This window comes from Pezoporus flaviventris, unplaced genomic scaffold (genome assembly GCF_033815535.1).
Source record: "Pezoporus flaviventris isolate CSIRO_AGI_PZ_B2104156 unplaced genomic scaffold, CSIRO_AGI_Pfla_v1 ptg000016l, whole genome shotgun sequence".
NCBI lineage: Eukaryota > Metazoa > Chordata > Aves > Psittaciformes > Psittacidae > Pezoporus > Pezoporus flaviventris.
In genome coordinates, this window is record NW_026892564.1 from 9,831,944 (window position 1) to 9,852,747 (window position 20,804).

General features: G+C 40.3%; 2 protein-coding genes across 10 annotated transcripts in view; both read left to right on the plus strand.

The window, feature by feature from the left end:
- OSBPL8 (oxysterol binding protein like 8) overlaps positions 1–17,121 on the plus strand; it is a 93,287-nt gene extending 76,166 nt beyond the window's left edge. For all 9 annotated transcript variants that reach the window (XM_061454733.1, XM_061454730.1, XM_061454732.1 and 6 more), the window contains 14 exons: positions 1,195–1,429; positions 2,822–3,006; positions 3,777–3,858; positions 4,521–4,619; positions 5,062–5,158; positions 5,506–5,604; positions 7,079–7,176; positions 8,520–8,609; positions 9,143–9,279; positions 9,602–9,787; positions 11,813–11,900; positions 12,297–12,399; positions 12,976–13,081; positions 13,336–17,121. In XM_061454733.1, coding sequence (XP_061310717.1) covers positions 1,195–1,429; positions 2,822–3,006; positions 3,777–3,858; positions 4,521–4,619; positions 5,062–5,158; positions 5,506–5,604; positions 7,079–7,176; positions 8,520–8,609; positions 9,143–9,279; positions 9,602–9,787; positions 11,813–11,900; positions 12,297–12,399; positions 12,976–13,081; positions 13,336–13,471 — 1,741 coding nt within the window. In that variant the 3' untranslated portion in view covers positions 13,472–17,121. The remainder of the gene's footprint in view (positions 1–1,194; positions 1,430–2,821; positions 3,007–3,776; positions 3,859–4,520; positions 4,620–5,061; positions 5,159–5,505; positions 5,605–7,078; positions 7,177–8,519; positions 8,610–9,142; positions 9,280–9,601; positions 9,788–11,812; positions 11,901–12,296; positions 12,400–12,975; positions 13,082–13,335) is intronic.
- Positions 17,122–17,611: 490 nt separating this feature from the next.
- BBS10 (Bardet-Biedl syndrome 10) lies at positions 17,612–19,921 on the plus strand. The gene is made up of 2 exons (XM_061454526.1): positions 17,612–17,796; positions 17,865–19,921. The coding sequence occupies exons 1-2, from the start codon at positions 17,612–17,614 to the stop codon at positions 19,813–19,815; spliced, it is 2,136 nt and encodes a 711-aa protein (XP_061310510.1). The 3' UTR covers positions 19,816–19,921.
- The last annotated feature ends 883 nt before the right edge of the window (positions 19,922–20,804 follow it).

Below are 20,804 nucleotides of genomic sequence, written 5' to 3' on the forward strand. Positions count from 1 at the left end.
GCAACACTGCTGAGCTTGTAGTAGGTGATCCTTGAATACCAACCAACAGTCTTGGGCCCTCCTGCCCTCTAGGGCTATATCCCATGGAACCTTACTAAGCAGGTCCCTGAAGAGGCCAAAGTCTGCTCTCTTGAAATCCAGGTCAGTGAGCTTACTGCACCCTCTTCTCGCTGTCCTGAGGATCTCGAATTTGACCATCTCTTGATCGCTGCAACCAAGGCTGCCCTGGAGCATCACATTTCCAGCGAGCCCTTCCCTGTTGGTGAGCACGAGGTGAAGCATGGCACCTCTCCTTGTCAGCTCCTCTGTTACTTGCAGGAGGAAGTTGTCTTCTACGCAATCAAGGAATCTCCTGGATTGCTTGTGCCCAGCTGCACTGTCCTTCCAACAGATGTCAGGGTGGTTGAAGTCACCCATGAGAACAAGGGCCTGCGAGAGTGAGGCTTTTCCTGTCTGTCTATAGAGTGCTTCATCTGCAGATTCTCCTTCATCAGACGGTCTGTAACAGATCCCCACAGCAATGTCTCCCAGTCCTGTCTGCAGTTCTGGGCCCCGGGATTTAAAAGTATATGAAGGTCCTTGAATGTGTCCAGAGGAGGCCAACAGAGCTGGTGAAAGAGCTGAAAGGAATGTCCTGTGATGAGTGGCTAAGGGCTTTGGGTTTGTCTAGTTTGGAGAAAAGGAGGTTGAGGGGTGACTTAATTTCTCTCTCCAGGTTCCTGAGGAGGGGAAGTGGGGAGGGAGGTGCTGAGCTCTTCTCCCTGGTATCTAGTGCTAGGGAATGGCTCAAAGCTGTGTCAGAAGACATTCAAAATCGACATTAGGAAATGTTTCTTTACTTAGAGGGTGGTTAAGCACTGGAACAGGCTTCCTGGAAAGGTGGTCGATGCTTCAAGCCTGCCAATGTTTGAGGAATTTGGACAATGCCCTTAATAACATGATTTAACCATTGGTCAGCCCTGAGGTGTTCAGGCAGTGGGTCCTTTCCAATGGAACTCTTCTAGACTTGGCATGTTTGACAGTTCACTGAGAAGAATATATCCTATATGTTTCCAGCAAAGCTAGTTTGACATTGCTGCCAGATCAAGCTTGAAATGTGCAGTTTTAGCATGAATTTTATTAAGATCCTGTTTTGGAAACATGGTATCATTGTGTGAAGTTGAAGATTCAATAGACTTTATTTTTTTTTTGTAGGTTGAATGACAGTGAAATTGAAAGGCATCACTTTAAAGATCATGATATGTACTCTGACAAATCTGATAAGGAAAATGACCATGACCACGAGGAATCTGATAATGATGGATTGGGGAAAAGCGAAGAAAGCGATAGCGACACATCGGAGCGGCAGGATGATTCTTACATTGATCCAGAACCAATTGATGTCAAGGAAACTACTTACGTAGAACAGAGTCATGAAGAACTTGGGGAGGTAAAAGTGCTGTTGATGTGGCAAGCAAGCATCTTCTCCGTACAGAAAGCTGATATTAAGTCTATGCTTGAAAGCTGTCGTGCAGGATTGGCTTTCATAGTTTCAGCAATAATGGAGGCGGGGAGGAAGTTCTGTTCACCTGTTTTGTGCTCTACTTTGCCACTCTTGTGCTTGTGTCTGATATTTTGACAGATAATGAGATTATTTGTAACGCTGCTGAGACAGAAGGTGCTCAGTTTGAAAGTGCCACATGCAGCAGAAGTTGACCATATCTGTTTGTCCTTTTGTTGTTATTTCTGTCTCATTTTTATTAACTTATTCCTGTTATTTTCTTCAAGTAAAAATCTCCCAAGTTGAAGACTTTAATTCAAGCTGACACCTCTTTTTGTACTGCAAGAGAGGAGTTAAGCACCTGTGGGGTTTGCAGAATTCAGTGGAACTTCCTGCATTTCTGATGTCCCCTTGCATTCTAATAAGGTGCCCCAGAGCTGCCATTCTACTTATGCAAGTTGTCTTACGTATCTACACAAGCAAACACAACAGGGTTTTATATGTTTTACTTACTTGAAAGATACAAAAAATTTAGTAACAGAAAGTGAGATGAGCTTTTTCACAAATATTCACTTTATTCTCAGGTGCTAATGACAAGATTTTAATTCTTTTTCATACCCAGGGGACATAAATACTTTGTGCTTTATTGCTTTCTACTGTTGTTTCTAGGAAAAGTAGTAATTTAGGAAAAGGTGAGTTTAAGTTAACAGTAAATTCTTGAGTATGCTTTTTAGAACTGTTCTGGAAGGAGGGATGCTTTTCCTACAACCTTTGTTGTTAATTTCAGAAACTGTAAGGAAGAATATCTCCCCTCTTCTTGGACAGAAAGGAGCACAATGGAGTGTGGCTTCTGGTTCTGCATACCTACCTTTTAGCAGTGGTTTTCTTTTAAGGAAAGAAAACCCGCTGATATTGTTGACTGGTCAGATAAAAAGCATAGATGTGGCAACTTCTGTGGTGGGGAAATGGTAGAATTAACAGCCCTTTGCTGTAGAAGTCCTGCATGTGAGAACACAGGGTAATGTACTTTATTGATGCCCAGGAAAGGACTAAGGGAGGATTTCTGAATGACATTCTACCTCAGTATTTCTCTTTTAGGGCTGATGAAAACAACTTCACTTTTTAATGCTGAATAGTAACAGCATATGTCTTTAAAGATGTATCATAAATGTATTTAGAGGAACTTGATTTTTTTTCTCCCATAGCTGCTCCAGCTTCTTTGAGTAGTTCATCTGAAGTATCCATTTTTCCATTCTCATTGCATCTTTAGAATATGTTGATTTGTCTTCTGGAGGATTATTTTCTTTCTCCTTTCTGTAAGCATTTTTTTGTTCATCCTAGGCGGGGGAGGCTGCTCAGACAGAAGTAGTGTCAGAAGAAAACAAAAGTCTGATCTGGACACTACTGAAGCAAGTCCGGCCAGGAATGGACTTGTCCAAGGTTGTACTGCCTACGTTTATCTTGGAACCCCGTTCTTTCCTGGACAAGCTGTCTGATTACTACTACCATGCAGACTTTTTGTCTGAGTGAGTCAATCCTATCTCTGGCTTCCGTTCTTTCAATTATTTAAAAGAAAATGGGCTAACAGTGTATACTGAAACATTTGATCTGGTCTGCTTAAACACTGTAGACTACTTAGAGTCTGAGTGTTTGTTTTAAAGTGTATCAGTCATCAGATGTCCTTGTTTTCTGAAAACTAACTGCCTGAGAGCTCATATAGTAATTCTTGAAGTCTGGCTGTCTTGGTAATTTAATAGCAATTGTGTTACAGACATTTCTGATTTAGCTTTTGAAGACTGGATGACAGACTTCACAAAATTACGCTTTCCTTCTTTTTTTAGGAGGCATATTCAGAATGGGTAAAACAGTACCAGTAAATCCTTTTAATACAATATGAAGTTCATTCAGATTTCTACTTCCCTTCTCAAATAGCTAATAAATAAATGACTATAAATTGAAATATTATTCAACTCTGAGTCCTGTACATGAGAAATCCAGTTCTCTAAAGCAGTGTCTTATAAATAGAAGATCTTCACTATTACAGGAACAGGATTTAATGTTACAAAGAACAGACTCAGTTATGGAAATACCATTTCTGGATTTTTGTTCTATTTCCATTTTCAGACAATTATTTGAAAAGTGTGAATTTGAAGCACTCAGGCTGAAAGTTTTACAGTAGCACCAATCACAAACCCTTTAAGTCAGCTCCTAGATTCAAGATACATCACAATGATTGATACGTGTGTCGTAACTTAAACAATACTGGTATTTGATGCGTGTTCTGTTTGTTTCATAGAGCTGCTCTTGAAGAGAATGCTTACAACCGCATGAAAAAAGTAGTGAAGTGGTATTTGTCAGGATTCTACAAAAAGCCAAAGGTATCCTGTTGCATGTTATTTTGTCTTTAGTCATTGTGTCTGGTTTGAGGGCTCAGGGATGTGCTAGAGTAAATTTTCTCTTTAGATTATATTCTTGGGTGTTGTTTTAAAAGCAACGTTAACTTTGTTATTTACACATACTGACATTTTTGTCATGCTTAGAATAGACTGTATTCAATGGTTTTTTTCCCTTCAAGTTGAACTAAACATTTTGTGATAAAGTGGAACCGGTTCTATGTTTACCTTTCTTCCATGATAACATGCTGCAGCTGAAGGATTAATATTTCCACTACTTATTTAGCTTTACACTAAATATTCTTTATAGTTATGTTGGTGGGAAACAGTAGTGAAAGAAGAAAGTACTCACTAGCCAACTTGAGACAGAGGTCTGTAATAATTTCATACGAAAAGACCTTATATTCTCTTTGTCCTTAAGTGTAGCCTGGAATAGTTAAGCAGATAGACCAAATCTATGTCATTTTCCTTAGAGTGAGGAGCAGAGTAACTCAGCATAATGCTCAAATGATGAACTCAAGTACAGTGTTCTTAGCATACATGCTGTGGTTGCATTTTTTTCTGTGTCTTATCTTCAGTGACAGACAGATAAAGTTTGAGTTCTGTACCTGCATTGTATGGTTACTCTCTGCTCTATTTCTGTTTAGGGACTAAAAAAGCCGTACAATCCTATACTTGGTGAGACCTTCCGCTGCATGTGGATTCATCCAAGGACGAATAGCAAGACTTTTTACATTGCAGAACAGGTAGCTGCAATAACTGGAAGAAATATTTTAAAGAAAAATAAATATTTTGCATTTTTGTGGTAGCCAAATGGTGTGGTGGTTTCAGAAAATATATTTAAATGTATGAGTTATATTCTGGTTCTGTTGTGGTAAGAATAGTTTTTTTACAGATGTCTCTTTTAAGTGTGTCTTCCTGGAGAGACAGAAAGATGTTTGCAGCATTTCTGTTCCCTTTCTCTATAACAAAAGTCAGGTCCTAATTTTATTAGCTTTTGAAACTATGTGTTCGCTTGATCTTTAAAGATTATAGTCGCATTTCACATATATTAACTGTATTCTTATCATGTGCAGCCTGAATTTTGCATTCTGTTACTATTAGGTCAAGGTTTATGCTATATTGCATGTTCCTTTTTTCTTTTTTTTTTTTTTTAAATATGTGTTTTTTTTCCCTTTTTCCCTACAGGTGTCACATCATCCTCCAATATCTGCCTTCTATGTTAGCAACCGCAAGGATGGTTTTTGCCTTAGTGGTAGCATTCTGGCCAAATCAAAATTCTATGGTAAATAATGGATTTTTTTTTTTGCTTGTATGTTTATTAAGGAGTATAAAAACAGTGCAAATGACGTGTTTTGTGGATGAGAGAAGACTGTTAGAAGAGTCAGGGTGTTGATCATTGTATTATCTGTTCCTTGAGACATTTTTGCTACTGGTCTTTGGAATTGTAATTTCTATTTTTTTGGAGCATTTTAAGTTTTTAATTGGAGAAGCTGTGTATTATAGTGGTTTCACTAGACAGGATAGATTGCAATGCTAAATATACCACTGTTCTTAATTTTATTGCTCAGTTATTATGAAATGTTGACTGTTGTCTTGCGAGGCGAGAAATACGCTGTCTTTGAATTTCAGGGAATTCATTATCTGCCATACTAGATGGAGAAGGACGGCTAACATTCCTAAACAGGGGAGAAGATTATGTAATGACAATGCCATATGCTCACTGTAAAGGTAATGGGCTTTTTTTTTCATTCTCTGGATGGCAAAAATTATGAAAACAGAAGTTAATTATTCTAAATAGTACATTATTCTACATAGTATAATGTGCTGACTTTGAGCTTGTCAGCCGAGTGTTCTGAATATTAGCAATATTGCTGGCTCTAGGCTTCCACATATTTTACCAAGAGAAAAATACATCTGTTATTTAAGCAGTGATATATTTTTTGGCACAGAAAATTTATTTATTTTCCTTAAATAGTAAGAGGATATATGTATCTATTTATCATTACATGGCAGTAAATTAGTTTGTAATTTAAATATACTTGACATTTAAATATACATTAAGTAAATGTACTGTTTAAAATGAACCATTTTGATCTTTTCCAGTGTTTTCCTCTTAGAAAAGGCAATGTAGTATCTATATCTCACTGTGTGATTTGAGTGTAAATCATGGCCATTTGTTTTTAGTTTCATGATGGGAAACCAGTCAGTAGTTCTTAAAGCTTCCGGGAAGGTCAGTGGTAGTACAACATACATTGCACTTGCTGATTTTTAAACTGGTACTTATTCAGGTTTAGCTATCTGTATGTTCTCTGCCAGGATTCTCTTTCAGAAGCCTTACAGTCAGCAACTATAGTAACTTCTTATTTAAAGATGCATGACAATCAATTATCATAATTACATAATTTGACATTAATTTTGTAAGCTCTTCCCATTGTTCATGGAATTTTTAATACTCTGGATTTTTTTTTTATGGCTTCGGTGACAAAAATAATACTTAACAATTGAAAAGCACGTAACATACATATATTTAAGTTAAACAGGAAGGAGGGGAACTAGTGGGTTAATAAAGCAGATAGGGAGAAGGAAGAATACAGAGGGAAGGAGGATTGCATGGTGAGAAAAATTTGCATGTGCATTCGCTGTATGTAAAATATATAGTGGTTTAAATGCTGGATGGCAGGGGAAAAGACAGCAGTCACAGAAAAGAAATTGTATTCAGCATTGTCAGCCTTGCACTTCCAAAAGCCTTTAGGGAGGTGATCCCTATTGTCTTACATAGGCTGTCCATGATTGTCATCACCTGTGGTCTGACTATACATACTGCTTCTGTTCAAGTGAAGTTTTTCTTTGCTCTCTTTGTCATGTAGTTATTTGCCAGCCTTAAACTCAAAAGCTTCCATCCTCCAATCACCTCCAATATGACTAAATACCCCCCTTGCTAGAGCCAGCAGCATACAACACCAAAGATACGTCTCAAACCATTTTTCCTGCTTATATGTAATTCGTTTAACCCAAGCAGAAACAAAACCGATCTGTTTTATGTGGCAGAAATGTCATGCTTATCATTAGGAAAGGTCATCTGAAATGATGATTTTTCCTCTGGCACAGACATGTTTACTCTACGAATTGTGCCCAGAGAACTCAGGGTTTTTATCTTCATCAGTTATAAATACTAATTTTAGTTGTTTTTTTTCTTTTGCAGGAATTCTTTATGGCACAATGACCTTAGAGCTTGGGGGAACAGTCAACATCACTTGTGAGAAAACTGGCTACAGTGCAACAATTGAATTCAAACTTAAGGTTAGTAAATGCTGTGAGTGGGCATAAGAACGTGAATGAGTATAATGAGTAAAAAAAAAAATATGGAAATTAGGTCACTCCTTAGATACAGTCTGATTTAATATGGAATTGTCTTTTTTGGAAACTGAGGAATTTTCACTTTAACTGCTACTATCCAGCTATGTGTATCTAGCAAATAGTGGTATTTAATTTATTTATTTATTTAAGAGGAATTATATTGTCCTCTTTTTTCTTAGTGTATTCTTCTGAGTCCAGAGTTTTTGTCTGAAATTTACAGCGCTGTCTTCATCTCTGGTGATAAGAGATGCAAGCATATTGCTAATGGTATGAATCTTAAGAGCACCACTACTGGGGAAAAAGCAAAGGTCTGTCTTATCTCCAGCGGTGGCAACAGTGTCTAGGAAAAGTGTAAGAACAGTGATCTGATCAGTGGTTCAGGTATTTTATGTATTGTTGTTAATACACCTTGGTGACTTTTAATTCTCTAAACATGTTCAGGGTCTCCTTTAAACTCCTGGAGAGCCATTGGAGGAGAACTCAGACCCAGGTTCCCCTCTTCTGTCTGGGGTAAACTTCAGTTGCTCGTTTTACCTCAAATAAAGATGATGCAAAGGCTTTGGCTAGCATTTATGTCAGCCTAATGCCCAGTGCTAAGCAACAGTTTGTATGGACTATTTTTGGCAGCTATGTATGCTGTAGGACCATCCCTCCACTCACAAAAGCTAAACAAAGGTTTCTAAACTAGTTATAGATGGCTTTCACTTCTGATAAATACATTTGCCATCTTTGAATCAGACACTGATTTAAAGCTGACCAAATAATTGTTAAGAAGTGTGCATATGGAGGGGGAAGCTGTATTCAGTTGAAATAATAGAGGAAACATAAAAGGAGGCTGTGTTGATATTTTGCCTCATCAGCCCACAGAATACATGTGCAGGTCATCAAAAAGGCCAAAGAAAATCCCAGACAATCAATTCTGTTGTTACTTAATCTCTAAGTAACAAATGGCCCTTGCCAAAGTGGTGAGATTAGCGTAGCAAATGACTATGCCCTCCAAGATTTCATTGTGTCATTGTTTTCTGCATTATTTTCTGTTCTCTTTCCACATTTCTTAGGCAATGCTTTTGCTCAGGAAATCCTTTAAGAACAGGGGAATGAGAGAACAACTTACTGTGGTTTTAGACTTGTTTTGGGGATTAAATAGGCAGAAGTTTTAATATTAAAAGTCACCAGGTCTGTTTGCATCACATTTCTTCATTTTTTTTTTTCCTTAATACTAAACATAAATGCAAAAATAAATCTGTATTAAAATAAACATGAAAGCATTTCTTTTTGTTCTGCAGCCTTTTTTGGGTAACAATGACAGTGTTAACCAAATATCAGGGAAAATTAAGCTTGGCAAAGAAGTTCTGGCTATTTTGGAGGGTCACTGGGTAAGTAGTGATTGATGAGACTTTATATTCTGGCTGATAGTTGGGATGGGTGAAATAGCACTTAGTTACAAAAAAAAAAGACTTAATCTTTAAAAAGGAGTTGATTACCACTTTTATAGAAAGTATCTATAGTTAGTTTTCAAGAAAGTATAGAATCAACATAGTATTATTTGCAGCTGTTAAAAGGTGGAAAAGTTGTGTAAGTTTGAGTAGTTAAGAAAGTACATTTCAGCTTGTGAAATCTTTTTATTATATGTGTTAGTGCTAGGAAAGAATGGTTATGGCACCAGCATGAAGTGTTTATACTTGTTTCAGTTCTGGTGAGGCAACACTGGCACCGCTGATTGATTCATTGCAACTCTGCTCCATATCAGAACTGAATTTTAAAGTTACCGTATCTAATTGTTCTTAACTACATTCATTCAAATGAAAGAAAATTCTCATTTTAAAAAAAAGGCCTGTTTCTCCCTTTTGTGTTATTTTGGCACTCTGAGATTATTACAGTTAAGGTAACTGAATTATATATTTTACAGGACAGTGAAGTTACTATTAGTGAGAAGAAGACAGATGTCTCAGAGACATTCTGGAACCCAACGTCTGATATCAAGCAGCGTAGATTACCTAGGTACACAGTGAAGTTTGAAGAGCAAGATGACTTTGAGTCAGAGAAGTAAGTTCATTTTAGAACCATGTATAGTTATTTTGACAAAATAAAGCACATCATCTTCTCCAAAATATGAACAGATTGTTTCTTTCTTTCGCCTGTTTGTTGTTTTTTTCCTGTAAAACAAGAAAGCAACACTGTTAAATACAAGATCGTTATTTACAAACCTTACAATCATGGGAAGTCTTGATGGAAATGTTGTTGTAATGTATGTTTTATCTACATGGTAATATTATTTTTAGAGGGTGTTCCATTTATTTAACCTATAACTAAGGAAATGTTTCCAGTTATTTGCCAAGCATATCGTAACTCTCTACTTGTTTGTCAGGCTTTGGCAACAAGTGACAAGAGCAATAAATAATAAAGACCAAACAGAAGCTACTCAAGAGAAATATGTTCTGGAAGAAGCTCAGAGAAAGAGTGCCAAAGAGAGGAAGCTTAAGGGTGAAGAGTGGACATGCAAACTGTTTGATCAGGATTCAGTCACAGGCGAATGGCACTACAAATATGCAGAGTGAGTCCTGATGTGCTTGTTACAAAAACTGCTTGTTAATTCCTTGTTAGTGTTGCTGAGCCTCTTCCTATAGTTTCAGAAGCAAAAGAACGTGGATATTCAGCTCAGCTCAAACTTGTGAAATATGCAGTGCTACCTGATATTCTTACTCATGCGCTTTAATTCAAATGCATAATTTTTTAGCTGAACTTGACTGGCCCTTTTAGTGTTGAAGAGGCAGGGATTGCTAATGTAGTAAGCCATGTTTCATGTAACCACTGCAATGGGCTTTTTTTTTTTTTTTATCTTTATGTGCCTCTACAAATTCATGCTATGTTCTAGAGTTTCTTGGCCATGGCACTTTGGGATGATGTATTGTGCTCATTTCTTCCCCTCTCCCAGGCTGACCAAAGCAGCTACACAGATTTTCCCAGACTGGAAAATATGGTACATACAGGCATACCAACTGGAAGTCAAAAAAAATCTAGTGTCTGAAAGTCAGAAAAGCCTGTGCTTAATTGAGCTGAACTCTGAGAATAACATGTTTGCAGCAATGTTAATGCTGGGACCAGGTGGTTCAGATCAGCTGTCAGATGTGGACTGCACATATGAGTGTCTGTAGATCTCTTTGCATGATGATCTGGATGAGAAAATGAAGACATAGGTGTCTCCCTGACTGCTGGGATGCATTCTCTGTTCTTGCCACTGTTTGCAAAAGTCAGCTTGGAGCCTAGCCCTTTACTACCGAAAACATTCTGCCTCAGGGAATTCCCGAGGGAATGCTCTGTGAAACACCTTGGTTTGAACCTTCTAGTGCTCTTGATGCCTGTTCTTGGAAGAGTTGTGAACAGTGCAGCTGAACTGACTGCCTATACCATTGAACCCTGTGTCTAACCATCAGGAAAAGTACTGCACTTTAGACCTGTTAGGTCTTAAAAGCTTCAGGGGATAGTCTGTTTTGTTACTTTGCATTATTTCATGTCTCCTTGAGGCCTTGCGGTTGAAGGAGGCACCATGGAAATTTTGCTGTGTGATAGAAAGCAGTCTATGCTGTCAGCAGTCTCCAGACAAAACTGCTGTCTCCTTTTACACATACAGTGCTGGCTCACCACCTCATCCATGTAGAGAGCTGTCTTTCACACTTACTGTGAAAGATGCATTCAGTGAGCTGTGGCATTTGTTAAAGTATCTGGGTTACAGATACAAAAGACCTTTGGGAGAGCATTGCCTAGTTTTGAACCCAGTTACCTATGATATTGAATTTGTCAGGTTATGCTAAGATGTAAATGCAGGTTTGTGGTCTGAAACAGCTACAAACTTTTTAGAAGGCATACGGGAGGAGATGAAAGGAAGTCCATGCTTAATCTACTCTCACTAAAGCTGTGCATCAGAACAATCTTCCCACAGCTGGCTTGCAGTTTGTATCCTGAAAAGGCTGTAATTAGTGAGAATGTCGGTCTTTGCCTTTGGCAGCTGCTTGTTCTCCAGTGAGCTGTGTGTGCTCATAACTGTATATTTATTTATTTATTTATTTATTTTTAATTCTCTGTCAGCCTGCACTTGGAAAAGCACTCTTGGAAAATCAGAACAAGAAAACTGTGTGTAGCTCATAGTACCTCTTGAAACCAGTTTTGATTAACGTTAGCCACTTTGGGATGAAAACAGGTTTGAAGTCACTGATTCTTAACCTCTCCTTCCCAGGCATCTTCTAAAAAGAACAAAAAAAAAGAAAAGCAGGCCAAAATAACAATATGTTTTTAAATCCCCCAATTTCCCTGTAATTGTAAAATAATAACTGTACGTTAATCAGAGGATTTTTTCTTTTTTTTCTTCTTTTTGAAGCAGAAAACCTCTCCATGTTTGACAAATACATATCACTAGCCAGATAAATTCAGACTGATATTGTTGGTTAATTCAATAGTTCGTATTCCTACCAGCTGGCTGAGAGTTGTTGGATGTAAAGCGTAATTTTTTTTTACTTTCTTGGCTCTTCAGGTTAGGACTGGGCTGTAGGTGGTATTAATCAATTATATTTGCTTTGTCTAGTACCAGACCATGGGACCCTTTGAATGATATGATCCAATTTGAAAAAGATGGCACCATCCAAACAAAAGTTCGACATCGGACACCAATGGTATGTTCCAGGTCTATTAGTGCACGCAGCAAGATCCAGGGACTTGTATATATTGTATTATGTGTGCAAAGGTCATCAAAGCGTTGGGAGCAATGAGAAATGTTGTTGTGATCCTACAAAAAAGTAGTTTACCCAGTCCATAGTTTTAACTTCTGTGTTGCATCCTAAGCAGTAGAAATTCCTTAATTGGATAGGAATATAAAATAACCAAACTTGAACTCAACAGTTTAATATGTATTTTCCTTTAAATGGGAAGATGCAAAAAGCGCTGATACATCAGAAATTTTAACTTGGGCTTTTATTGGGTATTAGTTGCTTTTAACTATTACTATTAGAATGTGCTGCTTTGCTACAGTGCTGGTTCTCTGAAATAATTCATAAGTTTATCAATTGTAGGTTAGTGTTCCAAAAGTCAAACGAAAGCCAGCTGGCCAGAAGAAAGGAGAGTGTGGTTTCTCATCCCCAGAGCCTGATAACCAGGATTCCTCTGGGAGTGAAGGTAGGACAAGATGTATTTGCATACAGAAGTAATAAATGTATTTGACAGAGTTCTGTAGTCACACATACACTTCTTATCTTCATGTTTGTATTATAAAATAATGTACACTTTAGATCATAGTTCTATCTAAGCACCTTCTGGAAAAACAGAAGGAGCAGAAGGGCTCAGCTCATGGTGTTAATTGCAAGCTTTCCTGTCCTTTTCAACATCAGTACGTAGCATAGGTGGGCTTAAGTGCTGCACATAAGTGTGTTTGGGGGGCAGATGTGTCTGTAAGCTCTATTCTTTCTTAAAACAAGATGAATTGTTTTAATTTGTAGATCATTGTGTTGCTAGAAGGTAGATTTGTATGAGTGTTGGAATGCACTGTGCTCAAAACACAGTGGTTTAAGATACTTCAAGTGCTTAACTTGCTGTTGTGTGCTATAGATTACTGAAATAAAGCTTTAGTTTTCAATAGAAGCTTAGTTAGAAAAGTTTATTCTCATTTTTGCAACTGGTTTAGTTTGTCATTGGTACTTTCTTCCTTTTTTGACTTACACCTCTGAATTACATCTGGCTTTTGTATATTTCTAGCACAACTTCTGAAGCATAACACAAGAATAAGGAAAAAAGGGGCAGACCTTGGTGAACTGCAGAGTGCCATTGAATCTATAAAGGAGACACAAGAAGAAATTAAAAGGTAGTACTAAATTAAACACTTTAAAATGGCTTAGAACATACTAATTTTCTAGCTTTTCTTCCTTGGAGGCTGGGATGTATCTTTCTGCGTTAGAACCTTGATGTCTTTAAACTATCCTCCTTCCCAAATTTTGGTTGCTCATTGATGTTTCAGAATTTTCCTCAAAAAACATCTTCTGTATGGAGCCCTAACACACTAGAAAATGCCAAATTGTCTAGAATGTCATTTACAGGATATTATTTTCTATTTTACAGGGACATTATGGCTCTGCGAAACAGAGTCACTTCTAATGCACCACCTGTGGACTACCATTTCTTGCAGTTTAAGCACTATGTCTTCATTTCAGTCGTGGTTCTGCTACAGCTTGCCATTAATTTCTTGTTCAAATAAGAAGTGTGAACAAGGGCCTTTCTGAACTGGAATGATCAAACTGTTACTGGGGACCATATTTTAAGTCAGACTTTAAATGATGCAATATTGTCTAAAAGAGCCCTGTAGCAACAGCTTACAGAACTTTGCCTCAGCATCCATGGTTCAGCATCATACTCCCATCTACCCAGTTGAAGTAAGAATTGTGTAAGTGCCAGTACACTCTTGCTCCTGGTGTGTGCCTCTGTCTCACAGACATACGACATCAGCCTTGTGTTTTCTATTATGTCATACGCTGTGTACTGATGAATCTTCACCACAGACTAGATGAAGTTGAGAATTCAGAGGTCAGACCCTGTAGGTAGGATGCAATTCCCATTACGGTAGAATGATAAACAAGCATACTTTGTTACATTTAAACTTCCCATTTTTGTAAAGAAGGAACTTTTGAAGTAGCCAACAGTTTTTGTAAATGGCATTGAGTGTTTGGAAGTAAACTTTTGTGTAAGGTCAAACAAACACATTATTATACAAAGATAACGAACGTCAGGAACTAGCAGAAAGCTGAAGTCTTTGGGAATTCTGCAGTGTAATGTCCTTGATTTGTTTTGGAAGTATGAGTTTTTACTACAGTGGCTTGTAAGCCAGCTGTTTTATTTTTATAGTTTTAGAATTTCTGATTCTTCATAAAGACATTCCTGCATCTACTGTACAGAGCACCTTTTTAACAGTGCAGCACCTGGGAAGGAACTGTCTTAGTCCACTCTCTCACATGTTGTAAATGTCAAGGATTTTATGGTATGTTTGCAAGTCTTGATAGATCTGCAACTTTGAATTTACGTTTGTGTACAGCCTTCTCACAATAAGCAGACAGACTGCTGATTGCAGGACTTTCTTCTACTGGAAACAAAATGTGAAGATGCAGAGGTGTGCTTGGTGTCTAGCTTGACTTGAACCTCCCAAAAGGCAGACGACATAGAACAGAATTCGGGCACCATCATGAGTTCCCTTGCAAGTGAAAATGTGCATGTTTACAAGGGAAAGTCTTCAGAGGTTGTGGGATGGCTGACTATACACATATCAAAGCAAATGAGAGTGAAACCCTAAGTCTTTGTTAAATGCCTCCTTACTGCAGTATATACTACCTAGCAGAACACACAGATGCACCTATTCATTATGCTGTAGCTATACTTATTAATGTGAAGCTCAAGTTTCAATTTAAAACCAGGGTTTCTAACATTTTTGTTTGAAGAAATATATGCATGTATAGAACTTGTATAATTCAAGCAAAAAGGTTTAGTGCCAGTGTTTATCTGGCGAATTCCTTAGGCCAGTGAAGCATACCAAGTCAAAAAGGGGCTGTAATATTGTAGAGGTACTCTCAGTAACCCAGATGAGGCAACAGGAGGACAGGTGGCATAATGCAAAGGGCAGCCAAGTTTGTTTTTAGAGGATCTGCTCAGAAATCAAATCCATCCCAGGCAGTGGAACAGTTCAGGGGCCACATTTGGCTTTTTGCTATGGCCTGGTTACCCCTATTCTCTTGGGTGGCCTCCCTAACTCTCTGGTCTGCATCAGTCTCACTAGTATTTAGTACAGCTACTATTTAGTTGTTTATTCATCTAGCTCGTACATCGCTGTGGCTGATACCTTCACACACCTCCCCTCTCTTTTACCTTTTGTTTGTTTAAGCAAGAAACCTAAGTTTTGTGCTTAAGCAGTCAACTTCAGCTTATTTCTTACAGCTGCATATTAGCATAATTTGGTCTTGAGTAATTTTCTGGCATGTGGTACCTTAACGAGAGTGATCTTGCATAGGTGGGCAAGACCAAACTTAATTGGACTTCTATCTATCTGCATTATATCTACAGCTGATGAGGTAAAATTTGTGAATGTACAAAGTCCCCAAGTTAAGTCTCTAAACAGAAACTGAAGTCATTAGCCATGTATAAAATGGCATAAAGCAAGCAGAATATTACAGAATAGATGTTCTCAGCCTGGAATTTGGCCATTCATTATCACGTTTAGATGTCAAAGCTCTACGCGTCTTAAGATCCATTGCAACAAGCCTTTAACCATACTCTGTATGAGAGTAATACAGGAAGAAACAAGTGAGCATCTGGGCAGTAACTTCAATCCCCTAAAATAACACTGCTAAATTTGCAGTGCTGAAACTCTTGGCTAATAGTTACAAGCTTTTATTTCCCTTGTAAATAGAAATATCCTTCTGCCCTTTCATGTCAGTTTTTTTAATCACTTCTATTCAAGATCAGTTAATAACACAGTCTGCATGTATTTTTACACAGACTGCATGGTAGTAACTGGATTTGCCTCAGCCAGCTGGCTGGCAGCATGGTGCTGGACAATGTCAGACTAAATAGATACTCTGTATCTGAAGTTCATATTCAGTTCAAGATTAAGTGACTTGAACAGAGTCAGAGAAAACACCTGTGCTTATTTTCAGCTTATTTTTTTATTCTGTTGTAAAAGCTGTTTTAGTGATGATCCACAAAGGCAAAGGATGTATGATGAAACTTCTGGAAAAGTAACACTGCAGCCTCTGCTCGGCTATGTTAGATAACTAGTATTCTGGAAAGTGCATCAAAATCGTAGGAATTCCCGTTTTGCTGGGGTTTGTATGATGTTTCCCCATGCGAATAGAACAAAGAAATCTCTTGCCTGATTTTTACCATACAGCTTTGTCACAGGCATGTATGAAGCCTTTTCCTCAGCACATCACCATTCTCCTGGTTAACCACAATGTGTGGCCGATCTTGACTATTATGTACTTGAGACTGAGCTCTGCACACTATTACAAAATTGGGTTGTACAGTTTGCAGATGTGTGAGGGCTGTGACCTCCTCCTAGTTTTTAAAGTCTAAACCGGCCCGTTTCCACACTTGTTTGGGGGTTTCCTTGTACAGGAAATACTTTCAGAACACCTTGCCATGTGCTTTTGTTGAGTTTGGTTTGTTTGTTGGTTTTTTTCAAATGCACTCTAAGCCTTTAATCTGCCATTTAGGTACAGATTGCTTAGTTAGGTAGAAATGACCTAAGGTAAGAAAAAGCAAAATGCGAAATGTAGCAAAGATCAGTTTTAGCAGCAGATGATGTTCTGTATGTCACATGTGGATTCCTTTTAAATTAATACATAAATGAGGGGTATATCCTGGTAGTGTCCCCACCTGGCACCCCCAGCTAAATCTCCTAAATCATTTGAAAGGTTGTCCCTTAAACTGTAATGATGGTGATTTCTTCCTCCTTTTTTTTATTGTTATTTGCTGCCCTCCTGTGCCTTTGGCAAATTATGTTTTGTTTTACTAGACTGGTGTGTATGAAACAGTTTGCATCCTATGTTTTGTATTGTTTCTTAAATGCTATCACTTTACCACTGTTTGTGTAAATAACAAGTATTCCGTTCATCTGGAAGTTTCAATTACTGTTATTTCAAGGGAATCCTCAAATCACAGAAAACTTAGCAGGTATTCCAGTATTGTAAACAGTGCCTTCTTGATGGGTTTCTTGCTGTTCTAAGACATGTAAAGAAGGTATGTCAAGTTTGTGCCATATATAGTATCCGGCGTTCTGTGAGGGCTTTTGTGTCGGAAAACTGACTTTCCCGCTTACTCAGCCGCTGAAGGAGAACGGCAACTATTAAAACACACTGAATTCTTTCTCTCTGGCGAGCCAGGAGTGGAGGATGAGGGGCGTCAGATACAGTGAAGTTGCCGGAATTACAGAAACAGCCATAACACACACACACACACACACACACACACACAAGGACAAATTATTTCGGCTTTTTACTGTTAATATGCCCGCTGCGGTTGCTGTCCTTTCCCTTCGCCAAGCGGGAACGTCAGTCTCCGCGACACAGAGCCCACCCTTTCCATGTGATTCTGCCGCCGTTACCGCGCTGTACGTCGCCGGGTCTCGCGGTTTGTTGAAGGCGTTTGAACTGTTAAGGCGGGCCGCCGCCACACTCAATAAAGTCATGTCGCGCCTACGCGCCGCTCTTCCGTCTCGGGCCAAGGCCCGCACCCCTCTACCCCTGCAGGGCACAGGCCCAGGTCCCGGTCCCGACCTCCTTCGCGGCGTCCCATCCCGCGGTGCGCGTGACGCGCGGCGGAAGGGGCGGTGCGGCGCAGAGCGGCGGTTGCCATGGCGCGGCTGCTGGAGCCTCGGTGGCTGGCGCAGGAAGCGGAGGCTCTGGCGGGCGCTGTGCGCGGCGCCCTGGGGCCGCGGGGCGGGCGGGCGCTACTGGTGCGGGCCACCGGGGAGGCGGTGCTCACACGGGACGGGCGGTGCCTCCTCGAGGCGCTCAGCCTGGAGCCGCCGACGGCCAGGTACGGGGCGGGGCTGGGCTGGGGCGGGGCGAGGGGTGCGGTCCCGTTAACAGCCGCTGTACCCGCAGGATGATGGTGGCGTGTGCCTGCAGCTGCCGGGCCGCGACGGGGGACGGCGCTAAGACGTTCGTTATATTGCTGGCCGGCGTGCTGCGAGGCCTGTGTGCGGCGGGCGGCGGCCTGCGGCGGGCGCTGCAGGCCTTCGAGGGGCAGGTGCTGGAGCGGGCCATGGCGCTGGGCGTGCGGCGGCACCTCCTGACGGCGCTGGCAGGGCGGCAGGAGGAGGCTGAGCCGGCCGGCCTGGAGGCGCTGCTGGAGGCCTACCTGGCCGGCCGGCTGGGGCCGGGCGAGCGGCGGCGCCTGGTGCGGCTTTGCTCCGAGTACTACTGCCGCTGCGCCCCGGCCGCCGCCACCCGCCCGCAGGCGCTGCGCCTCCTCGGCCGTCGGTTCGCGGAGCTACACGCCGCCGTGGCCGGCCTCCCCGTGTCGAGCTCTAGGGTCCTGCCCGGGCTCGTACTCCGCAGGGACTTCGCGACCTACTGCTCGGCAGGAGGGGAGCTGCGGGCCCTGCTCGTCACCGAGCCCCTCCGACCCGCCCTCTCGGCCCCCGGGGCTGAGTTTGTTGTCGACTCCGAGGGTCAGTATCACGCTTCCGTTCAGTGGATCGCAAGGAGGACAGAAGCCTTAATGAAACAATTGAAGAGCAACAACATTAAGCTGTTACTGTCGAGTGTGAAGCAGGAGGAAGTAGTTATTTACTATGCGAAATTATACGGTATATCTGTGGTAGAGTGTTTATCATCGGAAGAAATGGCCCTTATTTGTGAAATTACAGGAGTATCGCCTTGTGCACCTTTTGGTGATAACATGTGCGGAGAAATCACGGAAACCGCAGTGGCAACATTTTGCCAGCCCTTGCTGCTCGGCTCAAAGAGATGCGTTCACATTGGCTTTACCAGTATGTGCACCTTTCAGCCCCATTGCCTCATTCTTTGTGGGCCAGTCGATAGTGTTAATGAGCAGCACGCTGCAGCTTTTCAAGAGGCATTTATAATGCTGCAGCAGCTATTTAAAACAGTTGAACAGAGGGAGGAATACAAAGCAGAAGGCGAAAGTCAGAGTGAAGCCTCAGGTGTTTGCAGTTGGCATTTTTCAGCTACTCAGATGCAACTTGCAATAGAAAATAATTGTTGTAACAGTACTCAGGTTTCCGAATGTCAATCAAAAGCACATAGGGATGTAGCAGAGACACAGACTGTAGACCCAGATTCGCAGGTATGTAATAATCCAGCATGTGTGCAAACAGACTTGCAAATGCCTTCAAATCCCATCTTGCACATCGAGGAACTAAGTGGTGCCAGTGAAGGAGATGGCTCTTCACGAGGTGTACAGAAACCGCATGCAAAATGTGAGCATTTGGGTGCCATGCACGAGAACTATAAAAATGGTTCACTTGTGGACAGTCAGAAGCACCAGAGCACTGCTGTATTAGCATGTAATGCTAATGCAGACACTGCATGTGAAAGCCTAGATGTTGGCAAAGACTTAGAGAAAAACAGTGGCAATATAGTCACATTAAAACATGGAAAGAGTTGTGTAAGTACTGCACAGAATTATTCTGGCTCCCTCATAAAAGCAGGATCAGTTTTGCCAGTAGGAGGTTACTTTGAAGTCCTGTTACATTATTATATTCAGTACTATGCAAAACAGTTTCAGCAGTCAGAGGTAGCTGTTGTGTCTAATATAGTTGCTGATGCTCTGCTAAGTATTCCCAAGTCCTTGTACGGGACAACAGAAGGAAACAGCTTTAACAAATTCTATTTTGGAGCCATAAATGCACTCAGAAAAAATGAACCACTGCCTATGAATGGGAAAGGCTTAGAATCAGTGTATTGCAAATACCACTTAGTCATCTCAGTTCTTCATTGTGTTACAGAGCTGCTCTCCATAGATTTAATAATTGGTGTTAAGCGGCCACTGCAAAAAGCTGAGGATTATGACTCAGAGAATGACTTCTGAAATCTCTTAATAAAGAATGTTTTCCATTATGTGTTTTTCCTGTGCCATCTTGTCGAAAGGTTGCATCTCAAAGTCAGTGCTAGAGAATGAAAGATACTTTTATAGACCCAGAGACCTAACGTGCTGCTTTCTTCTAAGAAGAAAAGGAATAGAAAGGCTCACCAGCTGAGATTTGTGAAAAACTGGGTTGTGCGCTTGCAAGTTATAAGCGCCGGGGGATTTTTTAGCCTTCGTAACAGGCTGGATTGAATGTTAAATAAAACTATTTTTGTATATATTGTGGTTTCAAATGTAATGGGAAAAATAGAACTGTTGTTGGTCTGTTCAGTGTAGGACAGGCAGAGGTAGGCCACTGCAGCATATCCCCGTGAAGAATTTTCTCATCTGACAGAAGATGCAGCATTTGTATCCTTCATTGAGTCTGCTTCAGTCGGACCACTAGAGATAATAATTTCATATCGTGACTGGCTGGCATTTGCTCTGGTAAATTAGTTTGTGTGACATTACTTAGTACAACTATTAATTTCAACTATGCTGGGATGAGTTGTGTTGTTACTATCAAAGGCTGTGTGAAAGTTTGCATAATGCAGTTTTGTGTGAAAAACCTGAGGTGATTTTTCAGTTCAGACTTTGACCATTCAGGATTTTATTGTGGCTTTTTTGGTTTGTTTTCTTTTTCTCCTCCTTCCCCCCCCCCAAGATTTCCACCCTGATAAGAGTTTCTTTCAGTTCCATATCACCTGGATGTCAATACACCTCCCTTTCTGCTGTGTCTTAACAGCTACAGGTTTGGTGGGGGAGGCTTTTGAGGTACTGAACAGTTGCAGCTGATAGCAGTATCACCTTGTTTCTCTGTTCCATTGCCAGTACTGAGTAATGCTTAGAATTAACTGTTTTTTTTTAGTCTGCCATTAAATACAATGTAGTGATATTTAAAATTCACAGACATCATATTTATGATATCCCTGAGATGATTACAGCTATCAGAT

Bases quoted from the DNA above. Each gene is read 5' to 3' on its own strand.
- BBS10 (XM_061454526.1), top strand. From the start codon at position 17,612: ATGGCGCGGCTGCTGGAGCCTCGGTGGCTGGCGCAGGAAGCGGAGGCT. The intron at 17,797-17,864 runs GTACGGGGCGGG...CTGTACCCGCAG, and splicing joins CTGGAGCCGCCGACGGCCAG to GATGATGGTGGCGTGTGCCT.